Source organism: Empidonax traillii, unplaced genomic scaffold (genome assembly GCF_003031625.1).
Source record: "Empidonax traillii isolate 1590-97213 ecotype Southwest subspecies unplaced genomic scaffold, ASM303162v1 scaffold105:size1093405, whole genome shotgun sequence".
Classification (NCBI taxonomy): domain Eukaryota; kingdom Metazoa; phylum Chordata; class Aves; order Passeriformes; family Tyrannidae; genus Empidonax; species Empidonax traillii.
In genome coordinates, this window is record NW_020955298.1 from 148,234 (window position 1) to 172,969 (window position 24,736).

Sequence of the window (24,736 nt, forward strand, 5' to 3'; positions counted from 1 at the left end):
GCTCCCAGCACTGCAAGTGACAGAGCCCCGGCTTTGCCATCACTCTTACCTTCTGTAGTCTGTCCTATAAAGTTTTGCCTGGCAGTCTCTGCATGGCAGGCAAGGCAAATTTACCCATTTTAATGGGAGAGAAGGGTATGAAACCACCCTTTATGGGTGAGAACTTCGTCTGAGTGGAGTCACCACAAGTGGTGCTCAGAGCTGTCAATGCAGTTCATTAGAATGGAATTAACTGAGCATTTCAATAGCACATCATGGCAACTTATCTTATTTTTAACTCTTTCTTTATTTTGCTTTGATGGCTGTTTCCAAAAACCTTTGCAGAGTGTAAGCCAGGCTGTTTGCATGCTTGGCAATTCACCCCTCTTACTACACCGTGTGATGTGTACAGAGTCATCTGAGAAAGTTCAGTTTGGAGCAAGGAGCAGGGGTTGCATAAGTCCCTTGTTTCTGACATCCAATGGTGGAGATTTCAAGGAGAAAACCAACGTTGAAAATATCCTTTTCTAGGAGGAACTTAGCTTGAGAGGCATCTTAGCCACTGATCCTTCCCAGTAGGATTTAATCTAATTGTTTAAATGGGGATTATCAGAATAGTTGATACCTCACAACCCCGCTACTAATGCTGTAACCTTCTTGTTCTCTTTGGCTGTGAATGTCAATCCTTTTATTCTATTTTGGAATCCTTTCCTTCATTTTTAGCCCAGCCAAAGCCATGAGGGGCTTAAGAGTATTTCAACACTAGCCCAGTTCCATGTATACAAATAGGAAAACATTCCCAAAGTGGTGCCACAATTGAACGGCTCTCAGATGTGAATTGCCAGTTTTCTTGCTGTGCAGTTGGCTGTGAGGCTCTATAGGAGCTTTGTTTAAATCCACAGCAGTTTTACAGTATGCTAAAGACAATCAAATATTATTTTAATTAGTAGTTGCCTTCGGTTCCAACATGCTTTATTGGGCTATCAAGCAGCTGAGTCCATAAATCTATACATTATAAATCTAATGCAGTAAACACCCCAGAATGGAATCTTAATAGCACATAAGCTTGAGACAGCTTGCTGTGAAATTTCCATAAATATCTCTGAAGGGGTGTAGCAATATGAAGTGCATGAGAAATCAGAGTTTAAAAGAAGCAAACCAGCTGGCTTGTGTTACACACTAAAGTGAAACCCACTTATGTGAATAACTGACATGAATAAAACATTTACATGGGGCTGAGCAGCTCCCTGTACCTACCAGGGAAAGCTGTATCTTGCCCATGAAGCCTCACCTTATGACAATTTCTGAAATCGCCCCTTTATTCAGCAAATCAGTTCAGTCTCAGTAAATTATTTTCAATCAACCAGCTTGCCAGGATTGGTCACAAAGTGCTGCAAGTGTGAGAAAACTAACTTTTAGACTGCTAAAACTGACATGAGTCTGTGCTGAGCATTAAGGCCAGGGATTACCATGGGATAGCAAACTGTAATGTAAACTATAATGAGCTACAGCTCAGTGTGCATTGGGGGAAAAAAGCAAGTTCAGGAGCCTTACTAATATAATATAAATTATCAGTTCTCAGAAGGACAAAAATTACACCAGTAGGTAGGAATCAGCTCCATTGAGAATGTAACTTTCCTCCTGCTGGACAAGAAAGGTTGAATTGGACCTCAGATATGTTTTAAGATAACCTGGTGTACTTTAATGTATGAGAGAGGGCAAGCTGTGTTTTGCAGGTAGCAGTCATTTAGACATGGCCCCATCAATCAGTGAGTGATAGAAACACAGCACTGGTGCCTGTTTCATCACCTGTTTCATCTGGAATTTCTATCAGTATTTATTTCAGCCAGTTTAGTTAAGAGGAGTTGAGATTCTGACCTTGTTTGCTCAAGGTGACAGCTGAATGTACCCTGGTGGGGTTTTCAGCAGCCCATTGCCATTCCAAAGCAATGGAATAAAATCATAGACAAGTCTAGATTGGAAGAGTCATCTCATTTAACCACCTGTTGGAGAGTAAGTCACCCAGAGCCCTGCAAACCAGGACTTGGATATTTCCAGTCAGGGAGATTCCATCACCTACCTGGGTACCCTATTGCAAAGTTTAGTTGTTCTCACAGTGAGGAATATTTTGTTAATCTAGACAGAATTTCCCCTGAAGCAGCTTGTGCCCATTGCTTCTTGTCTGTGCTGTACATCTTTGTGAGAAGAGGGGGCTGAACAAACCCAATTCCTTCAACATTTCTTCATGTGCCAAGTTCTCCAACCCTTTCATCATCTTGGTGACCTTCCACGGGATCCTCTCCAATTTTTCCATTGTTTATCTTGAGCTTGGAGAACCAGTGTACTGAAGAAACCCCACATAATAAGGTTAAAAAGTTCATTAATTAATTTTACTTCTTAGACAATTAAGACTGCTCTGTGGTAAGAAAATTAATTACTGATTTTCTAATAGAAATTCCTCTCTGAAATAGACATTTTATCTGTAAATCCCAGAAAGACAAAGGGGCTAATGAGCCCTTATAAAGTATCACCTACATCCAGATGAGTGTGTGTGCACTATTCAGTCAGCTGGGAGGCATTAGGATGGGAAAAGTTTTGTAAATAAGAGAAAGGCCATCTTGTTCACTTTTAAAGTAAGACCTGTGGCTGGTTTTGCCCAGGCTTAGTTCAGGTGGAAAGCTGAATCAGTTTACTAAGTGTTGTAACCAATATTAGAATAAAATCCCACTTTTTTTTGTATGCTCTGGCAATAAAGTCCAGCAGTGCAAACAGTGTGAGTTCTATCATTGAACAGATTTTGTGAATTAGAAACTTCTGGGTTTGATTTTCAAACAGCCTCTGCAGAACTGCCCTCCCAGTGAGGCCCAGACATGCTAATTTATGGTTATGTTCTGCTAGTTCAGAATCCCACAGGAACAGCATAAAACCCCAGAGCTGGGCCACTGATTTTTCCCCGGAAAACCCATTCTAGTTAATCTCTTCCACCCTCCCACTGTGTTCACCTTTAACATATGGCAGCTCTGTATCATGAGCCTGGCACCTAAAATTAGGTAGGGCCTTGCTATTCTCCCTCCTACTCCCACCCACTCCTTGCATATGTATATGGTTTGTAAGGACCAGCTGTGAATTTTGCCCCTGTAAACAGTGTTTTTCTAGCGTTTTAATAGGACTACGTTCCAAATATTCCACATTAACTGCTACTTTCCTCAAGAACATTTATCTTAAATTTCCCTTAAAGGCAAGGGAAAGTTACCAAATGTTTTAAACTTTTGGGATCTTTTCCCTCAGATGTATTAGGGCCTGTGATGTTGTCTATCTTACAGCAAAGGGGAAACAGTAAGGTTTGATTTAGGGTTATCTTTCAGCAGTTTATCTAAAAATCAGTGTGCTTCAGTGTGTCAAAGAAGGCAATGAAGTTGCCTTCATTGGAAGGCAGAGAATTTGGTTCATATTAAGTAGAAGCCTAAAGCCAATCCTTATAAAATACAGATTAATAAAAACCACACATTATGTGTTCTAGTGGATTTTTAAATCAAGCCTATAAAATCAGGTTTCTACTTGGAAAGCTGACACATCATATATTCTATATTCAATATTTTGTAATATCCTGGTCTTTTTGGTCTTGCTTGGGAAAGACCCACCATTCATTTTACTGAAAACTGGGCATTCATAGAAGCTGTTTATGATCTTACAGCTGAACTAAGAATAGCAATGTGTGAGAGAGGAAGAACTCCTGTAGTATAAACACTGATGTTTTACAGCACTAGAGTTAAAGGTGCCGTCACAAAAGGAAAATAAATCCCAGTTGATTTTACTTACGGGAAAGTAAATTGCAACAAGAAAGTTGTGCCTCAGATAAGTGTACTCAGCATATCTCAGCTGCTTTATTCAGGGAGGACCCAAACCCCAACATGCTGAGGTGTGTCCAGCTTTGCCTCTGCTGTTTCATTCCAGTCCATCCTGGCACATCACAATATCCTGGTTATCTAAGCAGGGGCTGGAGCAGCCCTTCCTAGAAGGAATCAACTTCAGTAAAGTTGAAATCATTAGCAGACCTGATCTAGAAGTGTGAACTTCTGTATGTTCCACACGAGTTTCGGTCACTTCAGAGCAGCAAACTAAGAAAAACTGTGATCTGCCACCCTGATTTCAACAGCAACTGAAATCCCCCTGGACTGAATCCAGAGCCTGCTCCCAGCTCCCGGGATAGTGGTAGGCAGGTTAGTTCCACCAAAATTAGCAGTTATCAAAATCATCACTGGGGGTGTCCCCATCTTAACTTTGATGTTTTGTGGGCAGAAATGGGTATTTTGAGGCATGGAGTGCTGGTTCCAGTGAGTTCAGAGAGAGCTGCAGTTACTTTGCTTCTCTTAAAATTGGACCTTTCCCATTTTACATGTCACCAAAAAAAAAATAGACATTGGTTTTGAAAATGCTTTCTTTTACCTGTCAGTCTCAAGTCCTTCTGACTGAAAATAGAGAAAGAATAGCTGTGTAGTCACAAGAAATGGCAAATATTTAAATAGAACTGGCTCAGCATTAACCAAGTGCTAACTGCTATTACTGCTTTTTAATGGATAGGAATCCAAAGCTATCTGCACCTGTCAGCATAATGTCAGTTCACACACCTTCAGATGTAACATGAATTTAGGAAGTCCTGACATGTTTCTTTTGGATTTTTGGAATTCAGTTTCTCTGATTTTTTCACTGAAATCATTTTGCATGACTATAAGGAAAATAATCTCAGATGTAAAACCAGGAAACTTGGCATTGGATTTTATGATAACATGAGCTTGTAATACAAGAATGTTAAGACCTTAAGCTGCTTTTGGTTGGGCAATCTTTTTTTCCTGAGAGGTTGTTTGTTTTTTAATATCAAGAACCAAAATAGAGAAACATTCTTTTCAGCTTCCACAGATCCTGCACACTCTGTCCAGGTTCTGGCCTGTCAGAGAAGGGCAGCTGTTAAAATTTCTTCTGTGAGAAAATACAAGAAGCTGAAATTATTTTGTTCTCTGGAATTTGGGAGAGCCATCAGAGACAGATCAAAGCACAGCAAGGTGCTTTGGGCCAAAAGCATCACTCCAGCTTCATGTCACTTTAGTACAGAAACCTTGAGTGTGCTCTGATGCATTTGCAAATAAATGGCACCAGAATTTTTATAAGTTCCCTTAGAGACACAGAACTCTGGGTAACTGCACATATTAAACCAGCACTTCTAGAGAAACTATCAGCACTTGGCTGATACTGGGGAGGCAGATTTCAGGTGGTGCTTTCAAACAGTGCCATTCTGTCACTCAAACCTTAGAGCTGATTCAGCCTTGGCTCAGATCCTACTGTTATTACTGGTTTTATTTTAGTTTGGGCCATTTGTTTACTGTTGACAACTTTTAATGATGCAGCACATTATTTGGCTTGATAAATCTTCTTCCTAGAGATTACTGCCTTCTGAAATGGCTCACAGATTTTTCTTATTAGACAAGGGTTTAATCGGTTTAATCAAGGAATAAATAGCAAGACTGTCTTCTGGGGTTTCACTTTATATCCCTCAATCTTTAATTAATACTCAAACAAAATCTGTGATCCCTGAGGGAAATACAAGCAACATTTATGTTGCCTCAGGACACAGCTCCACGAGGTGACAAGTGCTCTTGATGTTATTACAGCCAATAAAATTAAGGTCACTGCCATCTTCCAGGACCTGCCCAGCATCTCCTGGGGAACTATTAGATGTTGTATGTTCCTTTTGAAATGGCTTGAAAGAGGGTACAGGCTTAAACCAATTTTAACAGAAAAGGGGAAAGGGAAAAAAATGAATGTTTCAGTTAAAATCGTACAATTTTGATAAATACAATGCAAAAACTGAATGCAAGCTGCCTTTAGGATTTGTGTCTGGAAACTGTTGTCCCTGGATGCTCTCAGGGTTGATTGATAGATTATACTTGCATCAATGTCACTCACTTGTCTTATTTTGTAAAATGCTTTAGTTACAGCTCAGAATAAGTTATTCCTTGCAGATCTTCCCAGCGTTTGCTTTTCAAAATAGCAAGAGTTTTCCATTGCTTGACTTGGTATCCCCTTACAGCATTTAACATCTGCTTTCCAAGCACTGGCATTTCCAGAGGGAATACCAAAGATGACAGACACCATCCTTGGCTGGCTCTGCACGTGTGTGCTGGCTCCGAGAGCTTTCGTGGTGCTGAAGAAAACAAAGATTTAATACCAGGTTTAAATTCATGAAGGGCAACAGCAAGGTATGAAAAACACGGGCTCTTGAGAGCTGAGAAATAGTTCTGCTCCCAAAAATCGTGCGATCCTAGATCAAATTAGGAAAGCATTCTCAAAATGTGTGGGGTGCAGCACCAGGAACTCCACGTTATATTGACTGGTTATGGAGTAGATGGATGTAGAAACTCTGTCAGGTAGAGATCTGAGGGCAAGAAAACCAGCTCACATCCAGCATTCTGACCATGCTGGGTACCAGATCTTGCTGTATTTATCTGCTGCATTTATCTAAATTCCACAGTCATGTGAGGGGGTTCCTTTATAACTAAAGCCCTGCTATTGCCATGATCCCATGGTCTCCCTTCAAGAGCAGGAGCTCCCTGGTATTCCCACAGAGGCTCCATTTCCACCTGCTGGCATGGGGAAAAGTGATTCTGCCTCTCTCTACCAGGACAGGAAGGTCTTCGAGGTCCTGGTGCAAACTGGGACTGCTCCATTTTTGTGCAGGATCTCTGTTGGATGGTGTATTTTCTAATTATGCAGCATTTCCAAAGATGCCCAAGGAGCATAGATCGTGGCCCAAGAGATTTGCTTTGGCATGTGAGAGAAACATGAGTAAAATAAAGATGAAAGAGCTGGGCCTCTGAGCTTAGAGACCTTCTCTAAGGTGTGAGATTTGGATTTGGAAGAGAAAAGGGATCCTTTGCAAGCAAAGGGCTGTCCCGAGCACAGGGGGGACAGGAACAGAAAGGCCTGGGAACAGAAGACAAAGGCAGTAATTCAAGGCAAAGAGCAACACAGTCTGTGCAAGAGCAACCAGACAGGATGGGAGAACCTCTAGAGGAAGGATTAAGTTTCAGGATCTTTGTTGAGGGGCATTGTTCTTTATTTTCCTGTTGTTCTGGCCCTCATTAGCCTCCAGTGCCCGGGGCCCTGCATACCAGCGGGTAACAGAGGATGTGCAGTCTCCATATTCCCACTCCTCTAGCAGATGGCACATCCTCCTTTCTCAGGAACTTCGGAACTTCCCACTGGGATGTGCATGTAAGTCTAAAAGCTACAAAAGCCCAGTATGGAATATATTTCTGGGTCCCCTTCCAGCCCACTGCATCTACATCTCGCAGGGCTTTGTTTGAGTTATTCTCTTCTTTGCTACATTTTTTTAATGATTGTTTCAATACCGGTGAAAGCAGCAAAGAGTAAAGCTCTCAGAGTGTGCAGTGCCCGTGTCTCGGGCTGTTCAGCAAAGGTTTGCACTTGTGAGCAGATCAGGAACAGCTCCATCAATGCTCTTCAGCTGAGCATTACTGCACTTTAAAGGGCAAGTGAAATTCAGGAAATGAAAAAGGTAAGAATGATTAAAAGTTTAGCAAAATTACCACTCTGGGTGACATGGGTTTAGTTGATGGGGTGTGTTCATTTAGGAGGAAAACAGCTACTGTGGGGTTTGTGTTATTTGCCATGATCAGAGTTCTGCTCTCACTGTCATCTTCCATCATGCTGTTTGGTAGAGAAAAACAGGGCTCATCTGAGGCCAGAATTTGGTTTTCTAAGTTCAGCTACAACTAAATCCTCTCTGGCCCATAAAGAGGAGTGGTTCCTGTTCATTAGGAGAGTTTGAATTGTTTAAAGCTGCATCTCCTCTCCTGAACAGATCTCAAATAAAAGGTTCTTGCACAAGATTGCTGCTTTTAAAGCTCAGGAACCCTGGTGCAGTTGAAACATTGAGCCAGGTGTTATGAATGTCAAAATTGGGGATCTGCAAGACTTCACAATTCCCTGTCAGGCTCCAGAGTTTGGCCCCTGGCTGGAGAACACAATTTAAGGTGAAAAATATGTCTTGACAATGCTTAAAATCTAAGGTGCTGACATTGTGGTTTTTTCAATTAGTTTTTCTCTGAGGTTTTCTTTGAGTGATTCTCTTCTTAAAAGATCATCTGTAGCTGTCATTTTAAAAGAAATAATTTTCCATGTGAAGAAGGCAGAGCCATAAGGAGGGTAATTATAATGGCATTTGAAATAATCCACCACTATTCCTTTGCCAAAACATCCCTCTGTTCTCATGTTTTGTTTTCCCGAGCTCTAAAATTTGTCCTGCAGTTTGTTAATGTTAAAACGACAGACTAAATCTGCTGACATATTTCCAGATCAAATGTTTCTGTTTTCTAACAATAAATTTGGCTGCCCTCCGATAGCAACGATTTGTTTGAAAACCCAAAAATCCTTAAATGTCGTTAATTGCTCTGAAAATGCTAAATGAGACTTTTGAAAGGAAGATTTTCGCAAACGGAAGGCGTTGTGCACTTGAAATTTGTGATGCTGGCTTTCCAAATATCCTTTTAGCATTCGAACCAGTTGCATCAATTATGCAAAACCTAGAGGTAGATCTGGACTCCCTCTCACTTTTATTGCTGGCCCCAACACACGAATCAGAGAGGATGTATGTCTAATACAAGAATGTTCTGCAAACCAGTAAATCTGGGATTATCTCTTCGGACTGATTATGTCAAAAGCTCTTTAGCCACAGCACTTTTGGAGGGCTAAAAATAAATAGCAGCGGGGTTTATACATTTATTCTCTACCTAAATAATCTGCGCGTATTGTGTGTGTGTGTCTGCCTACAATGTGAGACGTGGTATCTGGACTTAATGTTTATTTATAAGAGCTCTTTTCCTAGTAAGGATTTTGGCAAAGGGTTTAAAGCAAACTGTCCTAGGAGGAGTCGCTCGTGGGATAAAGTCTAGTGCAAGTTGAAAGGAACTGAGTTCAAATCAGAAGCATCTATAGCACCAGATTGACACTGGGGCAAAATTTGGCCCTGTGTATTTTGAAAGGGGATGAAAACTAGTCCTTTCTGGCCAGTGTTATGCCACTGAATGCAGAAAACTGTAATCCTGATTTCAGTGCCACAATTCTGCACTATTAAAGTTCTGGAGAATTTTTTGCATTTAATTCATGTGAGAGCAAACTGAGGTTCTTGCAGCAGTAGCAGGAAGTTACATGTGCTGTCATTTGCCTCCCAGCCCTGGAGTTGGTAGGAGGAAAACCTGAAGAAGAAGAAACACTTAGCAAGGAATTTTTTAGTTGGTTGTATCAAAGCCCTGTGAATGCCTTTCCCTGTAACTCTTCTACTCCTGTGCAGCCTCTCCCATCTCACGGGATTGCTCAGGAGAAAATGGAATTAGGGATTCAGGCACACAGCAGGGCAGGACAGGCCACGTGGAGAAGTCAAATGGGAAGAAAAACAAATTTAAAAATAATTTTATTCTTATTTAAACTCCATAATGGATCTTTCAGAAATGGCTTGATAAAAGCAGTCGATATAAACACTTAAAATAGTAATGGAGGCAATAAATCTTGCATTAGCAGAGCTGGAATGGATGGAATCCGGCTCATCCAGCTCCCATGATTCTGCAGGTGTTGGAAGGAGTTCTGTGTTGTTGCACTGATAAATTAAATCACATGCTGGGACTTCAATTTAAAGTGCTATCTTCACTATATAGCCTTACTGACTGATTTTTTAAATTAGGAAACAAGAAGGCATTTCCTGATGTTGTAGAAAACATTGCAGAAAAATACAGCGAAGATATTTTACCCTTGTATATTTACAAATATAAATATATTCATAACGTAAATATGAATATATACATTTCCCTGTGTTGTGGAATGGTAGGAATGATGTTCCTTATTAGACAGACTTTATTCACGAGTCTCTCATAAAGCAGTGTAAAAGGACTCTCTTCATATTGGCTGTCATCTGACTTTCTAAAGGTAAACACTGGAAACATTGGCAAGTTGCTCTCATTCCTAGTAAAAATGGTACATTCACTTTCTTAGAATGAAACAATTACTGTGCTTGAGAGTGGTCACTGTCTGCTGCAGTGTATTTTCTGTAGGAACATGTTTTTCATTTATCCCTCTATTTTAACTCCTGCTCTCTACAGCTCCAGTAATGGACATTTTTATAACATGCTTGTAAAGGAATGGAGTCCATCCAGTGCTGCTCTCACCAAAAGAGCACTTCTGAATTTGTTTTACACATAACTGGAACTTTGGGTTTGATGGTCTTTATATTTCACATTTTGGTTTTTTTATGTGGTCCTTCCTTAGGCGTTGCTTCAATTGAAGTGGTGCCTAAATTCACGTCACCTGTTCAGAGACAGGTTAATTTATTCATTTGGCTTGAGCTGGGATTTAAATTATCATCCCATTTACCTCTTGGTGAACAGTAACCTCCTCATCATACCCAGCTGAGCCTGAGCTCAGTGTACTCAAATGAAAGGTTTAAATACCAGGTAAGATCATCATGGCACTTCCTATTTAATCAAACCAGAGCACCTGAAAGGCGAGTTCAGACATGGGCTTTAGGGACACTGTGTGTCAGACTTTGTGAGAAGAGCTGTTTGTCCTTCATGGTGTATATTACAGGTACAATATTTTTCATCTAGTTCATGCAGGGAACTTACATTACAGAATTAATCTTTGCACTGACTTGACTACAAAAACTGTGAATTTATTAGCAGGATTTTTTTTTTTTTAAGTGAAGAGAAGCTATTTCCTTTCCCAAGAACACATTATTCCAGAAGGGAGCAGAGGCAGCGTCTTGCCCACACACAGTATGGCTCACATGCACACACCAATCACAAGGTGTGCAATGTTCTCACCCTCAAACACTAAACCCAGCCCGTGGATCTGTCCTTACCCAGCCTGGGTCGGGCTCTTGCCATTCACAGAGAAGCTTTCCCAACACTGGAAAGCAGCTTAGACTGCATGTCAATGTAGGGTTTAAGCCTTAAAAATCAGCACTGACACCCTTTCATGTAAAGGCTGTGGAAGCACATCCAGAATTTGATTTAGAGGACGTGTAAACATAAATTTTTTTTATTTATTCACCAGCCTTTCTCTGAAAGAAGAGGAATGACTTAATGATGCTAAAATAGTGATCATAGAATCATACAATGTGTTGGGTTGGAAGGGACCTTAAAGCTCATCTAGTTCCAACCCCCTGCCATGGGCAGGGACACACTCCACCGGGGACACACAGACCAGGTTGCTCAGAGCCCCTTCCAGCCTGGCCTTGGACACTTCCAGGGTTCATGTTCTAAGGAGCTGACTGTATTACTGTAATGTGATTCCACATTTGCTCAACTTCCTTCTTCCCAGTGTTCCCCAGGCTGGAACTGGTGTGTTGGCCACATGAATATCATGTTGGAGTTTCACAAGACTCCTTTGTCTGGGCTGTACATCATTGCTGGGTTAATTGTCTACAGCTCAGATAATTAACAGGCAATGTCACCAGTCTGTATCAGGAGTCTCATACAAAAGCATTCTCTCTGTATTGGGAAATGAGACCTTCAGTTCAGGTCCTTGCACCCAGAACACGCCACATCTTGTTTGTAGAAATCCCACAGTTCGCAAGAAAAGGACAATTCTGCATTTGAAAGGATCATTATGACTCCAGGCTGCATCTGGTATTTCTTGTTTTGAGGTCTCTAAGCCTCTTTTGGGTTGCTAACGGCATTTCTTGTTTCTTTTTAGCCACGTGACACAGACAACATCCTGGATCCATCCCGTCACCAGCGCTCTGAGCTTGCTCTGCTCCGAGGAGGAGGAGGATGGAATGAGAGACCTGCCCAGCTCCAAGAGCTGAGGACTTGAGGCTGCTGAGTAATTAGTCTGGTTCCAGTTCCCTAGTGAGAAGATGCCCAGGTTTTAATCTACCTGCTTTCCAGTGTCATGTAGTTGTACCTGGTGACGTTTCTCCCCTTCAGGCTGGAGGAGGTTCTGCCATTTTTGTGGTGGGTTTATTGATGGAGGTACAAAGGATGCAGGTGCTGCAGGAACCCTTAATCTGTCCCAGTTTAGTGTGCAGGGATCAGTCTCACCTTAGGGCCCAGTCCAGTCTTTCCATGACTTCCCCACTGACATAATTAACCTGACCTGAAGTTTTCACAGCTTTGGCCAACATAGAGTTAATGTGGGACAGTTGGTGGTAGATTCCAGCTGATGGCTGACTGAGATGCAAGGTCAGGTGGGGTTTTTGAACCAATGCTGGTGAGTATAATGCAGATGGCATTACTGAAAATCCTTATTTTTATGAAAGAAATCTTCAAATAAGTTTTGCTAATAGAAATTTAGCCACTTGTTACAAGTATTGGAGCCCTGGTGACTTTTAAAATGAATACTTATTAAGAATAGTCGTTGAGCTTTAGAAAAATGAGTCTTTGATAGCTTGTCAAGTAAAAAGAAAGTTTTGGTAGAGGACACCATGCTCTTTCAACAATATGAGGCAAGAATGAAAATTATTCTACTTTTGTGCTCTGCTAAACCGATACATACACACATCAAATACTTCAGTGGAAGCTGTGAAGTTTCAAGTACAATGAAACCTGTGAAACCACCTCCAGGATCAGCAGAAATCAGTCACCTCCTCAGAGCTGGTCTTTAAGTAGAACAAAATCATTTCGTACACGTTGGTGATGATTTAAAGAGGATAAAGAGAATGACGGGGGGTGCTGATGCAAGTTAATGAACAGGTTTGGGTTTACCTCAATAGCACAGGATATTTTAAATCTCATTATTGACAGCACAATGTCTGATGTCAGTTTTTTCAAATATATGATTCTGTGCTGTGTTTTTCTGGAGGCTCTTTCTATACATGTGTGTGTGTGTGTAATGGTGGGTGTTACTAATGAATGAAAGACAGACCTGAACTCTGCAGAAGCACTGATGGATATGCCAAAGGAAAACTCTGACCTTCAGTGCAAGAGGGAGAAGGGGACTGTGACAGTGTGAGGAAGGCACAGGCTGCAGCCACATCTCTGAGGTCTGTGTCCAGTAGGTGTGTCCCTGGATTTAAGAATCCTTGTCCTCTGAGGAATGGATATAAAGATCAGACTTCCTCACAGTTCTGGGGCCTCAGCCACACTGTCTGTCCCCAGCACTGCAGAGCTGTGCCAGGTCAGGCACACTGGAGCTGCTGATCCTTTTGAGTCAAAATAATACACCTTTTTTTGAAATCCAAGTCATGTCTCTGAATAGCAGTGCAGGAATCTCCTGCACTTGGTCTGAGAGCTGCAGACACATCACCAAATGTTCTTCCTGGAGGAACAGTGTGCAGCTCACAAAAGAGGCTTTTGCAGCCTTTGCTGGAAGTAGATGTCAGGACATATTGAATAAGCAAATAGCAAAAACTTGTTTTGTACTTTTAACTAGGTCAGACCCAAATTATCTGTGAATCTACACAGGTGGTGTGGATTAAGAAGAGCTTGCTCAGCAGACCCACAGTAACTTATATTTCTAAGAAAACTTCTCATAACAATAACACATGAATATTTTAGCCATTTTTTGCCCCAGTGGCTCCTGCAGCTTCACAGCCTCCTTTGTGCTCCTGGAGAGCACAGTCCCAAGGGACAGAGCCTGTGCTTCAGCATCAGGCTTAGACCCTCCAGAAGCATTTTTATTTACCCCCTTTTCTGCAAATGGCACAGACTCCTGACCCACAGAGGACATGTGAGGCTCTGAATTCCTGGTGGTGTTTGCTGTAGCCGTAGGAATCGTTTGGTTGCTTTATGCCAGCACTTTCTGTTCATAATTCCGTGACATCCAGCCTGCACAGAGATTCCAGTTTTCCAGTTCAGCTCAGGAGAGATTTGAATCTCCACTTGCCTCTTGCAGCCTCGATTTATTCTGCTTGTGGCTTTGTGACAACTCACCGGGTGTTCCAAAGAGGAGAAGCTGTTTAGGGACGGGGGCTGTGGATCAGGGAGGCTGCAGGAGCAGAGACTTCATGGGAAGGGAGCAATGTAGAGCTGTCCTTCTGTTAGATCAGCTGGAGGAGGACAGCCCTGCACACGCTGCCTGCCCTTCCCAGGGAGCAGGGAATGATCCCAGCGAGGCTCAGCCTGCTGTGCACGAGGGGGATTCTGGCTGCCCTGCTCCCTGTCCCCACCCACGGGTGAGAACATGCCAGAAAGCTGGAGCCTGTTTTCCCCCCTCCCTGTTTTAAATTTGCCTAGAAATTAAAGGTGTTAGAAATAGGTCTCTGCATCTCTCCAGCTGCTCCAGTGAGCTTTTACCTCTCCACATAATCCACTAGTTCATGTTCTCCGTGGCTGGGAATACATTTCCATACCTACAATCTCCAAAATGTTCTAATCTATTTTTGTACGCTGCCATACACTGTTTCCTAGGTTATTTCTCTTGATCTCCCCTTGTCTCTCCCTTTCTATGAAATAGTTTTGTGAAATTATTTTCATTAAACTGAACTGTGTATATTGAGAAAATGGTTGTAGGATAACTTGAACAGAATTTGTAAAGAGCAGTTGTCAGCATATGCAATGTTGTAAACAGCAACTTTTCATTTTTATTCCTGAATAAAAAAAATTTAAGTGGAAAATACATTAAAGTGCATGTCGTATCCTTTAAAATAATGAAACTACGGCTTTATGTGGCAGTAGATCTTTCCCATGTAATGTTCTTCATCTGTTCAAATGCTTCTTGTAACAGGCTGCTTTAGGAGTGGTTTGGTTTGTTTCTTTAGGTCTGGCTCTGACACGCAGGAGGTGCCTGGTGGCACTGAGGGAGGGCAAGGAAAATCCTTTAAGAAAAATGCTTGTGGTTGTGGAACAGGCTGGGCTGTGCAGTGGGAAAGGCTCTCCAGGAGCTCAGGAAATGCTGTTCTGACTTGGCCTGTGAAATGTCTACTTTTCTGGGAACTGATGGGATTCTTAACACTCAGCTCAAGATACTCCTGCAGGGACATTAATCCTCACTCCAAACCACTCACCAGAATTCAGTGGCCTTTTTGCAAATGCTGCTCTGAGTAACTGTGTGGCTCTGCCTTAAGTCAGGAGCAAAAACTGGAGTCAGCTCAGGAGCCTTTGCTCAGTTCTCTGCTCCTGGTCCTTGTGTGTCATCCATTCCACCCACTCCAAGGAGCATCAGCCTGAGCTTCAGCTCCTGGGAATGGGCCCAGTTGCACCAGTTCAAGCAGGCACCTGTCAGTCCAGGCACTGGGGCCAGCCTGGCCAAGATGTTTAGCAGCTTAAACACGTTTGTGGAGTTAATGGGAATTAGGCACCTAACCTACTTAGATGCTGCTATAAATGCTGCTAGGCATGTTTAGGTACCTAAATACCTTAGTAAATCTTTCCTCTTGCTGCTTGCAGTGATAGCCTACCAAAAATCAAAGACCAGTGGCTAAAGCCTCACCTTTGTCCTCTGTAACCAGCTTTGCCTTTCCCTGGGGATTGTTTTCATGTTACACTAAAAATACCAGCCAGCTCACAGGTTGTACCATCCAGGTTCTGTTCAGATTTTTGGTGGCTTGATTATTTACTGCTCATTCCAGAACTTTTTCCCCAAACAGTGGCTGATGTTGCCTTGGATTTAATAGGTTGCTATTTTCACAATACTCTTTTAAAGTAAGTTATTTTATTACAAGATAATAGTATTGAATTCACTTCCCACAAAGATGCAATGAGTTTTGTTTCATTCATCAATAGGTCATAAAGTTGGGGGTGAGGGAAAAAAAAGGCATGGGCCAAAATCTGTTACAAACAGAGATTCATGTTTGTGGCCTAAAATAGAAATATAACAGTAACAGCACTGATGTGGGAAAGAGAAAGGATCTTAGGAAATCAAAGCATTGAGGTTCCTGTTTTCATTTTCACTCCAAAGGCTGGTACTTCATCCCCACTCCTTTCCAACCCCAGTGGCCTGAGAAAACCAGGAGCACGGGGCTCTCCAGGGATGGTGGAGCTCTCAGCCCCCAGCAGCAGCCTGAGCTGCTTCTTTTAATCTCCAGTCTGAGCCACTGGGGACCCCAATTCCAGAGACTGTAATTAGTCACTGTGGGGGTTACATGTCCCAAGTCAAAGACAACTGTCCATCACTGATGGTGTGGCAGGAGCAGAGAAGCCCCCTAAGAACCTGCCTGGCACTCTCACACCTTTATTACTCCTTCAGATTAAATGCAAAAGTGTTGTAAATAATAAAGACACAGAGGAACAGGAAACAGGACCCAACCGTGTTGAGGTGTGGCTGGCTTGTTAATTGGCTGTTTGTTAAGATGCAACCAAAAGGAATCACTTTGTTATTGAAGGAAAATGCATAAATGCAATTCACCTCCTCTTATTCACTTCTCTGCTCATCTTTGGGAATGCAGTCCTTGAGGAGTCCCTGGGAATGAGGACAGCGACACAGTGTCAGAACCATCACCACCTCCTTGAACCCGCAGCGCAGCTCTAGGAGCTGGACCCTTAGGAGGGATCGTTACCAGGTCAGCTCCTCCTTGCTCTGGCAATTTTGATCTTATTGTAGTGGAAAGTCAATCCCAAAGCCCAGTGTGCCCTGTGAAGGCACTGACAGGCTGCAGCTGCAGCAGGAGGGTGAGCAGAGAATGCACAGCAGGGTGTAATTCCTGGCTAAAGCCAAGGCCACAGCGCAGCCTCCTCCCTCTGTTTGTGCTCCCTGCATTCACAGGCTGTTGTGGCTGCTGGTGCCCACACAGCACCCATCTCTGCCTCTCCCTCTGCCCTACCCTGCTCTGATCGCTCCCCTGGAGCAGAGCAATTCTCAGCCGCCTTTTCCCCGTCACTGCCACGTTTCCAAGGGGAGGATGTCAGCTCTGACAGCTCCCAAGCTGGTAAATTGAGTTTGCAGTAATCCCAAATACCTGAGATAAGAAGCACAGCTCTGCCATGGAGGCTGAGGGCTTTAAAAGCAGGGAAGGGCAGGGACTGGGATGGATGTACGTGCCTGATGTCATGTGTCCCTGCCAGGGCTGGAGCCTAATTGGATTTCACAAATGTGACTTCTGTGTCTCTTGATCACAAAACCAAATTAAGCCTCAAGAAGTTTTGAACAAATCCCTCCCTAAAAGTTTGCCTCAAAAAGAAAACCATGATAGACTCGTTCCAGCCCCTCCTCTGCCCCAGAAGGGGAGCAAAAGGAAAACTTCAAACAGGAACTATTGCTTTAAAATAAATAAGCAGAGAAGCAAAGCACAGCCAGCAGATCTGCTGAATTCCTGGGTGCACTGAATAAAATCAGTCATGTGATAATGATGGGATTTTCTAGAACACCTTTTAGGCATGCAATTTCTGCATTAAATCTATTCAGATGTCCCTAGAACATCTGTTTCTTCTATAAAATGGGAGTAGCAGCCACTTTTTACAGTGCACTGACAGCCACAGATAAAAGCCTGGTAATTGCTAGCAGGGACTACTTCAAAGTTAACCGGCCAAGATTTTTAAGACTATTGCACATGATAGCCCTGTGCTGGTTCACACAAATTTGGGAGGTGAGGTACATGTTAAAATTGTAGGTAACGGTGGGATTCAAACAGATTCCAGCCTCTGTTGAAGCCAGATCAGAAGCAGGCTGATGCCTGGAGTCACAGTAGCAGAGGGAGCAGAGCAAATCCCCTGATTTTCTGTTAATGTGACCTAAAATCAGTGGGAGCTGCTGTAGCACGTGGGTGCCACGGGCTGCTCTTACCTCCCTTCAGGGAGACACCGAAACACCTGCTAAAAGCCTGGATATCCCCGAAAGAGAGGAGCCATTTATAGCTCCTGCCCGGGAACATCCACAGCTCTGCAGCAAACACGGGCCCTGGCTGCTTTTCATCCAGCTCTCCCTATGTTTATTCATGAGTCGGGGTGCAGGGAAGATGAAAAGGCTGCTGGCAGACTTCTCCCTGGAGTCTCCACTTGAAATGGTACCACATTTCCAGGGAAGCCTCACTCGTGCTCATAACAAGGCTGATCCTCGTGGGAACACCGTCATTCCTCCGTAGTTCTCAAGGCAAGCAAACATCATCCTCATCATCCTTGCTGTCCAAACACTGAGGCTGGAGGAGAAGTCACTAAACCTCACCTGCTTTGGTGAGATCCAGAGCTGGAGTGAGATTTTAGTGCTCTTGAAAAGCCCGGTGGCAATCCTGTGATTTGCTTGGTGCCAGGCTGCCCCTCTGGGCTTTAGAGCAGCTGTAAAATAGCACCCAAAAAACCAGGGGCACAGGGACTGCTGGAACTCAGGGCTCGAGCAGAGCAAATTCTTCTGCGGAAAAGCCACCTGAGATCTTTGCAACAACAAATGGCAGGTATTGGAGAAAAAAAAAAAAAAAAAAAAAACTAAACCCTTGCCTGAATGAAAAGAAAGTGATGCTGGGGAGGAGTTCTGAGCTCGGAATAGCTGCTGCCATCCTCTGTCACAGCCTCACTCTGTGAGCAGGGACAGCCTGCTGGGACAGAGTGCCAAGGTGCTCAGTTCTTGTGTGCAGCACCCTCTGCTAAGGAACAGCAGTTACTGCCTGGAGAACCTACAACCTGGGGGAAAAAAGCTCAATCAATCTGATTTTTTTGTAATTTTGAAGGGAAGTGTTATAAATATCGAAAAGAAATCACATCTCCTGTTAGGCATTACACAACTGGAAAGCTTAACTTTGTGTTTTTTTCTCAGTTGATTTGCAAGCTCCCATCAGTGTTGCTGTATCACGGGGGGCTCTCTGGGGGCTGAAAAGTGTGTTCTCCAAACAAACCAAACCCACAGTGTTTTATGTCTGCACCTGCAGTGTGTGTTAGAGCTACAGAACTCTCCCCCATGAACTCACGCAGGTTTTGTGTTCAAATTTACAAGCACCTTCAGTCAACAACAAATCCCACGTGGATAACAAAGTCAGTGTTACCTTTCCACCACGGACCCTTCTCTGACACTTCTGCCAGAAATATGACATTTCCACAGATTTCTTTGGCTTTAAAACCCCTTCCCTGTGGCAGGGAGCTGTAGCACCTTCCAAGTTCCAACAGCCTAGTGAGAGTGAATTGTTCAAGCAGAGATTACTCAAAGGCTACTAATCTTAGCATAATAAAGCCTTTGACTGACTTCCAAAGGACCTCAATGCATGTGGTAAGTAAACCACTCTCACCTTCTTTCTGGTCTCTCCTACAGGAAAGAAAGAGTGAGAGAGGCAACAGGGATGGAAACTCAGTCCAAGGTCATACAGCAAGTGGTGGCAGGGGCTGGAGAGGTGAACACTGGTCACCAGCCTGGTGCTTCCACCCCTGCCCTGAACTATGTTAATAAGGCTCCAAATCAGGGTAAAGGTTTGAATTAGAAGACAATTTTATTTTTCAAACACAGCATTAAAAGAAAACAAACAAACAAAAAAAGGTGTTTAACTTTCCCATCTGGGTCTAACACCTCCTGCTGAAGAAAATTAAAATAATAAGACACTATGGGCTTGCAGAAGGGACAGCTTTTGCAGGGAAGAACTCACAGAACAGAACAGTTGACAAGACAGTTAGATAATGACCCAGATAAAATGGTGGGGCTGGATGTCTGAGCAAGGCATCAGAGAAAAGCTGCAAAAATCTTGTCTAAAAGCCTGCAGCAGCTGAAGCTTTGTTCCTGTTGCATGGAAGCTTCTTGGCCATGGAGGCATTGCTGTCCCCAGCAGCTCCAGCCCTGGCCAGGACAAGGAGGAAAGAGTTCCCCCAGGAGCAAAACAATCACTGAGTTGTACAAGCACAAATGCAAAGCACTGTGAGAGGTTGATGGTGCTGAATGGAGCGAGTGGATGGATGGCTGTATCCATGGCACCTGAGGAGGTGACTCATGTCACAGCTATAAATACAAACTCGCTTGTAAAGGATACATTCTAGTCAAATCTGCAAGAGCTCGACACAGCTCTGGTAATTCAGTGTTTGTTCACTCAGAAACAAGTCACTGGCTCCTCCCTGACACGGGCAGGGCCATCAGGTGTTGGGAACAGAGCGATGGCACCTGGATGGAAAGGCAGCTGCAAGTGGCATAACCATTAAATAGCTGCATGCCAGCTTATTTGCATCTTTCCTGGGAAGCAAGAACATTGCTCTGGGGTATCTGTGAGTTCCTAGAAGAAATCACAGGCCTCATAAGGTAAAGCCATCAGGCTCTGCTGGCAGGATGGACTTCCCATCAGCACATAGTTTGGGACGTTTGCACTTGGAGAGGAGACTGGGACTTGCCTCCCTAGGAAAAAAGGGAAAAGGATAAAAGGCAACTTCTCCAAATTGAGAAGTGCCATTTGCTTCTGAGCTGAGGGGATTTGTGGCCCTGAAGTGAATGCAATGCAGACATCTGAGGTTCAGACCATGCTGCTCCCCAGCCGAGGTAATGAGTGTGGAGATGTGTTTCTGCTCCTTTTCTCGTTGAATGTTGAGGGATGTGAGTAAATCAGTGGGGAAGAGAGCAGCATTCGTGGCTGCTCTGTAGTCAGAGGTCTCTAAGGGATACACCCAGGACTTTTAAAAAAATAATATACTGAATTCTTAATGATTTTTAGGAGACACAAATAACTTTCTCATTTCAAGGACCTTCCTCTCTCCCTGTGTTTAAATATTCCCTGGCTCAGTGAAGGTGGAAAAAAAAGTCAGAAAGCTGAGTTTGTTCAACACTACAAAGCTTTGAAAAAAGGTAGTGATAGACAATTTCTTCCTCTCCATCCAGGGTCACAAAACAGATGAAATCTCACTGCTGTGGTAATTTTTTGCATGTATTTTTGTATGGCTTAAGATTCTGATAAAATGGAAAGATAATCAAATTGAAATCCAATTAGTTTGTACTTTTTGTAAGATTCGTAATTTCACAGTATATTAATTTTTTCCTAGATTAATTTCAATGTGTAACAGCAGTTGAGTTAGCAGAGACACAGGGGCAGACAGTATTCCAACGTTGCTGTGAACATCTGTTCCGAGTTACCAAAATTCCAGCTCAAAAACAAATATTTCCCCTATAAATCAACCCAAACATTATCCTGAGTGTTGTAACAGATGCAAAATGATTCTGGCTCCCTCTGCCCTGTGGTTTGGCTCTTTCCTTAAAAGTGATGTGAATATATTTATTTAAACACTTCAAGAAATACACATCTGAAATGGCTATTGAAGCTTCCTTGGAGTATGTCTGATGTTTGTTCAAAGCTGATGGTCAGTTGACAGATTGTCTTATTAATTACAGATTCCATGAATTAGTATAAACTCAAGTTACAGCTCTGCAGATAAACCTGGACTAGAGCAACATTTAAACTCCCTCTCAAGTGTTCTGAACTCTTCAGCCCAGCACTGCAGAAATGATGACCCCGAGTTTGTGCAAGATGGGGAGGGGTTTGTTTGTTTTGGGGTTTATATTCATCCTGTTCTGGTGTCCTTTGGTGGGTCCTTTGCCCCCATTGTTAGTGCTGCTGGTCCTCTTTCATTCTGTGAGCTAAATGAATCAGAAGAGGTATTGATTTAGCTGGGATAAAGAAATGAGATTTGTTTACTAAACATGAAATTTGGAAAAAGGCCTTGCAGGAGAGTTCCCAGTTAATGGTCTGAGTATGTGAATAAAAATGTTTGCTTAGGCAGAAGCAGCAGCAATTCCATACTTTGAGGTGTTTAATTGAATTAAGCTGCATCTGAGCAACTGGGATCCAAATCCTTTTTTATTTTTTTTTTTTAACAGTTTGTATGTAACAAGTCAGCCAGAGAAGGACAGAACTGAACTGTGGTACCACAAATACCCAGAAAATCTTGCAAAGGGGGAAAGAGAAAAGTCCTTTTGGTTCATCCCTTGTTGCACAAACCACATTTTAGGAGCAGAAACTGTGCTTTGAGGATGAGGGTTTGGAGTTGTTAATTGTTTTCTGTCTTAAATGCTTGGAAAAAAACACAGTGTGTGTGGACTAAATATAACTGAGCCTTTAGTGCTGGTTGGGAAACGGGAACTGCAGGCCAGTTCTCTCCCCCAAACAATGGGAACACCCGGGGATGGCAAAGGGAGCACTCGGGAAGTGCCACAGCAGGGGCTGCGGAGGCTGTGCCAGTCAGTGGAAATCACCCAGCCATTAGAACCTGCACTATTCCCTCTAAAAAAAAAAAAAAGATCTCAAAATCATTATGAAATTTAGAACTGTGTTTCTCCGAAGGCAATTTGTTAATTAAGGCATCGCAGTTAAAAAAAAAAAAAAAAAAAAAAAAAGGCCCAAAAGTTGCATATATGTAAACCAGCATAAAAATGTGCATTTTGTTCAACATTTCTATTTGTAAAGAGATTGAAGCCCGTTCTACATGCAGTAGGCTGCATCCTTCTATGACATTATACATTTGCTTTATATATTGTTAATTAGACCTAATTTAGGCCTCAAAAAACCTCATTAAAATTCTGATTAGTGCTGCTGGCAAGCAGCCATCTAAAAAGCCTCTATTTCTTCCTTTGATAAGTTTGAAGCTGCTATAACAAACAGTAAAAATAAGATCACAGCCTTCTTTCTCATGCCACTCAACATAATGTATTCTCCAGGTCAAAGCCACTCAAGGGAATACAGGAGAACAGCTTTATTTCCCTCTCCATACATGCTGTCAGGTGGCTACAGAAAACTGGGAGTATGTTTATGCCCTTTGGCAGTTTAAAACAAGCAAATAATACATATAAAAACCCCAACAAATTAAAAAAAAAAAGAAACAAACCCATGAAACCGGCTGTGAAAATGCTAATTGTAAACGTTCAATAACAACTTACTCTGAAAGACAATTAAATAAAGGGGTTGTTAAGGCTTTAAAAATGAATGGGAATAAAAATAATACAAAGCTGGTTTAATATTGCACTAGTTCTGTCTGATGTTTTCAGCGTAGCTTTCAATACAGCTTGTACTCTAAATGCCTGACCAGGAAAACACAGGGACAAGAATATCCTCAGTCCAAATACAGTCAATTATGCACCCACATTGCTGCAGATTAGAGCAGATAACTTTAAAAGAAAACATGGCATAAAAAAAAAAAAAAATTAGAAAAAGAAGTCAAAGGCAGAATAAAGCAACAAAGAATAGCAGGGCTGCTCTGCTTTCTTGCGCCTGTGTGTACATGGAGGGGTTGTTATGATACAGCTGCCAGCTATCATTGCATTCATCTCAATTAACTCCAGCATTTCGCTTTAATGCAGAAAAACAACTTTCCAGGGCCGAGCGCTGTTTGAGATGGCAAACACTGCGGGTCTCCGTCAGTGCACTTTGTTTCTGCGCACATCTGTCCTCGCAGGAGACACCACCAATTAACTTGGTCTTCCAGAGGAGCCACCAGCAACTGTGTGGAGCCACTGGGAGAGGCAGGAGGGCTCCTGAGTCCATCCCTGTCCCTGGGAGCACAATCCCCACTGTGCAGCTGCTCCATCCCACACTGCTGCACACGGTGACCCTGGACGTGGGTAAGACAAAGCCAATATATGATTATGGGAAAATACCTCCTTTTTCCTTCTGATAAACACCCAGCCATGCCACGGAAATCCAGCTTTGGGATGCTCTCTACCAGTAAAGCTGATTCTGTGTCGGGATATATATTAAAAAAAAAAAAAAATCCAAGTTACTAATACTCTTTTAAACTGTAATCTTTAGAGATCTAATCAGACTTTCTGCATCAGATAAAGTAGGGAGATGCACACACAGAATCCAGGGTGCATTTGCCTCTGAAGGCAGCGTTCAGTCTGTGTGTTGCGTTATGGTATTTGCATAAGTAGGTTTCCAAAAACCTGGGAAGCCTGGTAGGCTGATATTTAACATATCCATGTGCATATTCTGATCTGAGACAGCAGCTAGCTTCCAATTGAAATTTCTGATGAGAGATTTAAACAGAATAAAATGAGCCAGAAGAGGCATGGTGATTTAGCAGAACCCCCTGGCTGGGGAGTACCCAGGAAGGGCACTGGGGGCTGGCAGCAGTGACAGGAACCTGCTCAGGTGCATGGAACTGAGAGGGGGAGTACATTAAAAAAGTGGGGGGAAAAACCATCCCAGTCTCATCAACAAGATTTAATGAATCTAAACCTGCAGGATAAAGTGCATATGGTTAATAATGTGCATTTCTGCACTACTTGCTGCTGCTACAACGATTCTTTCATAAAGAGACATAGCATGACTTTAATGCTTTTATGTTTAGAAGCCTCATTTCTGTCTGTAGGAATTTTCCCAGTCTTCTGCAGAAGGTCAGGCTTTCTTGCCAAAGAGAAGAGAGGTTTATCATGTTTCTGTGTTCTTAATAATGTAAATTCACAGGATTAAAATCTAGTTTGTGCTTTCTGCATTTCCTTTTTTTTTTTTTAAAGGGAAACCTGGGAGCAAGGTGGATGTCCCGGAACTGATCACAGAAGCACAGGACAGAAAGAAACCCCAAGCTTGGAGGCAGCTTTGCAAGTCTGAAGCCCGGGGTGCAAGTCACTTCAGTGACTTTCACAGCCCCGGTTGAAGAACATGGGTTTGCAGGATCAGGCTGCCCAGATCCGGAGCTGATAAGCCCATGCATGCGGAATACTTCAGGCTAAATTCTGCCTGACCTTCCCCAGCACCATGCCTCAGGCAGGCTCTCTGAAAGCAGCCATTTGAAGTCAGAGAAATCTGGGTCATTGACTTCAATAGAAACTCTGATTAAGGAGGGGATGCTCAGCTCCTGCACCTTTTTCCCTCCTCCCTTTTGCTGCAGCTCTGCCTGGGGATGGGCTGTTTTATTCTGTGCTCGTGGGT

At 42.8% G+C, this 24,736-nt stretch overlaps 1 protein-coding gene across 4 annotated transcripts in view; it reads left to right on the top strand.

Moving 5' to 3' along the window:
- The window catches only part of STXBP4 (syntaxin binding protein 4), a 65,227-nt gene extending 50,631 nt beyond the window's left edge, over window positions 1-14,596 (top strand). For 3 of the 4 annotated variants that reach the window (XM_027882431.1, XM_027882430.1, XM_027882432.1), the window contains one exon: window positions 11,743-14,596. In XM_027882431.1, the coding sequence (XP_027738232.1) occupies window positions 11,743-11,854 (112 nt within the window). In that variant the 3' untranslated portion in view covers window positions 11,855-14,596. The remainder of the gene's footprint in view (window positions 1-11,742) is intronic. The other variant, XM_027882433.1, reaches the window with a different exon arrangement.
- Window positions 14,597-24,736: the final 10,140 nt, after the last annotated feature.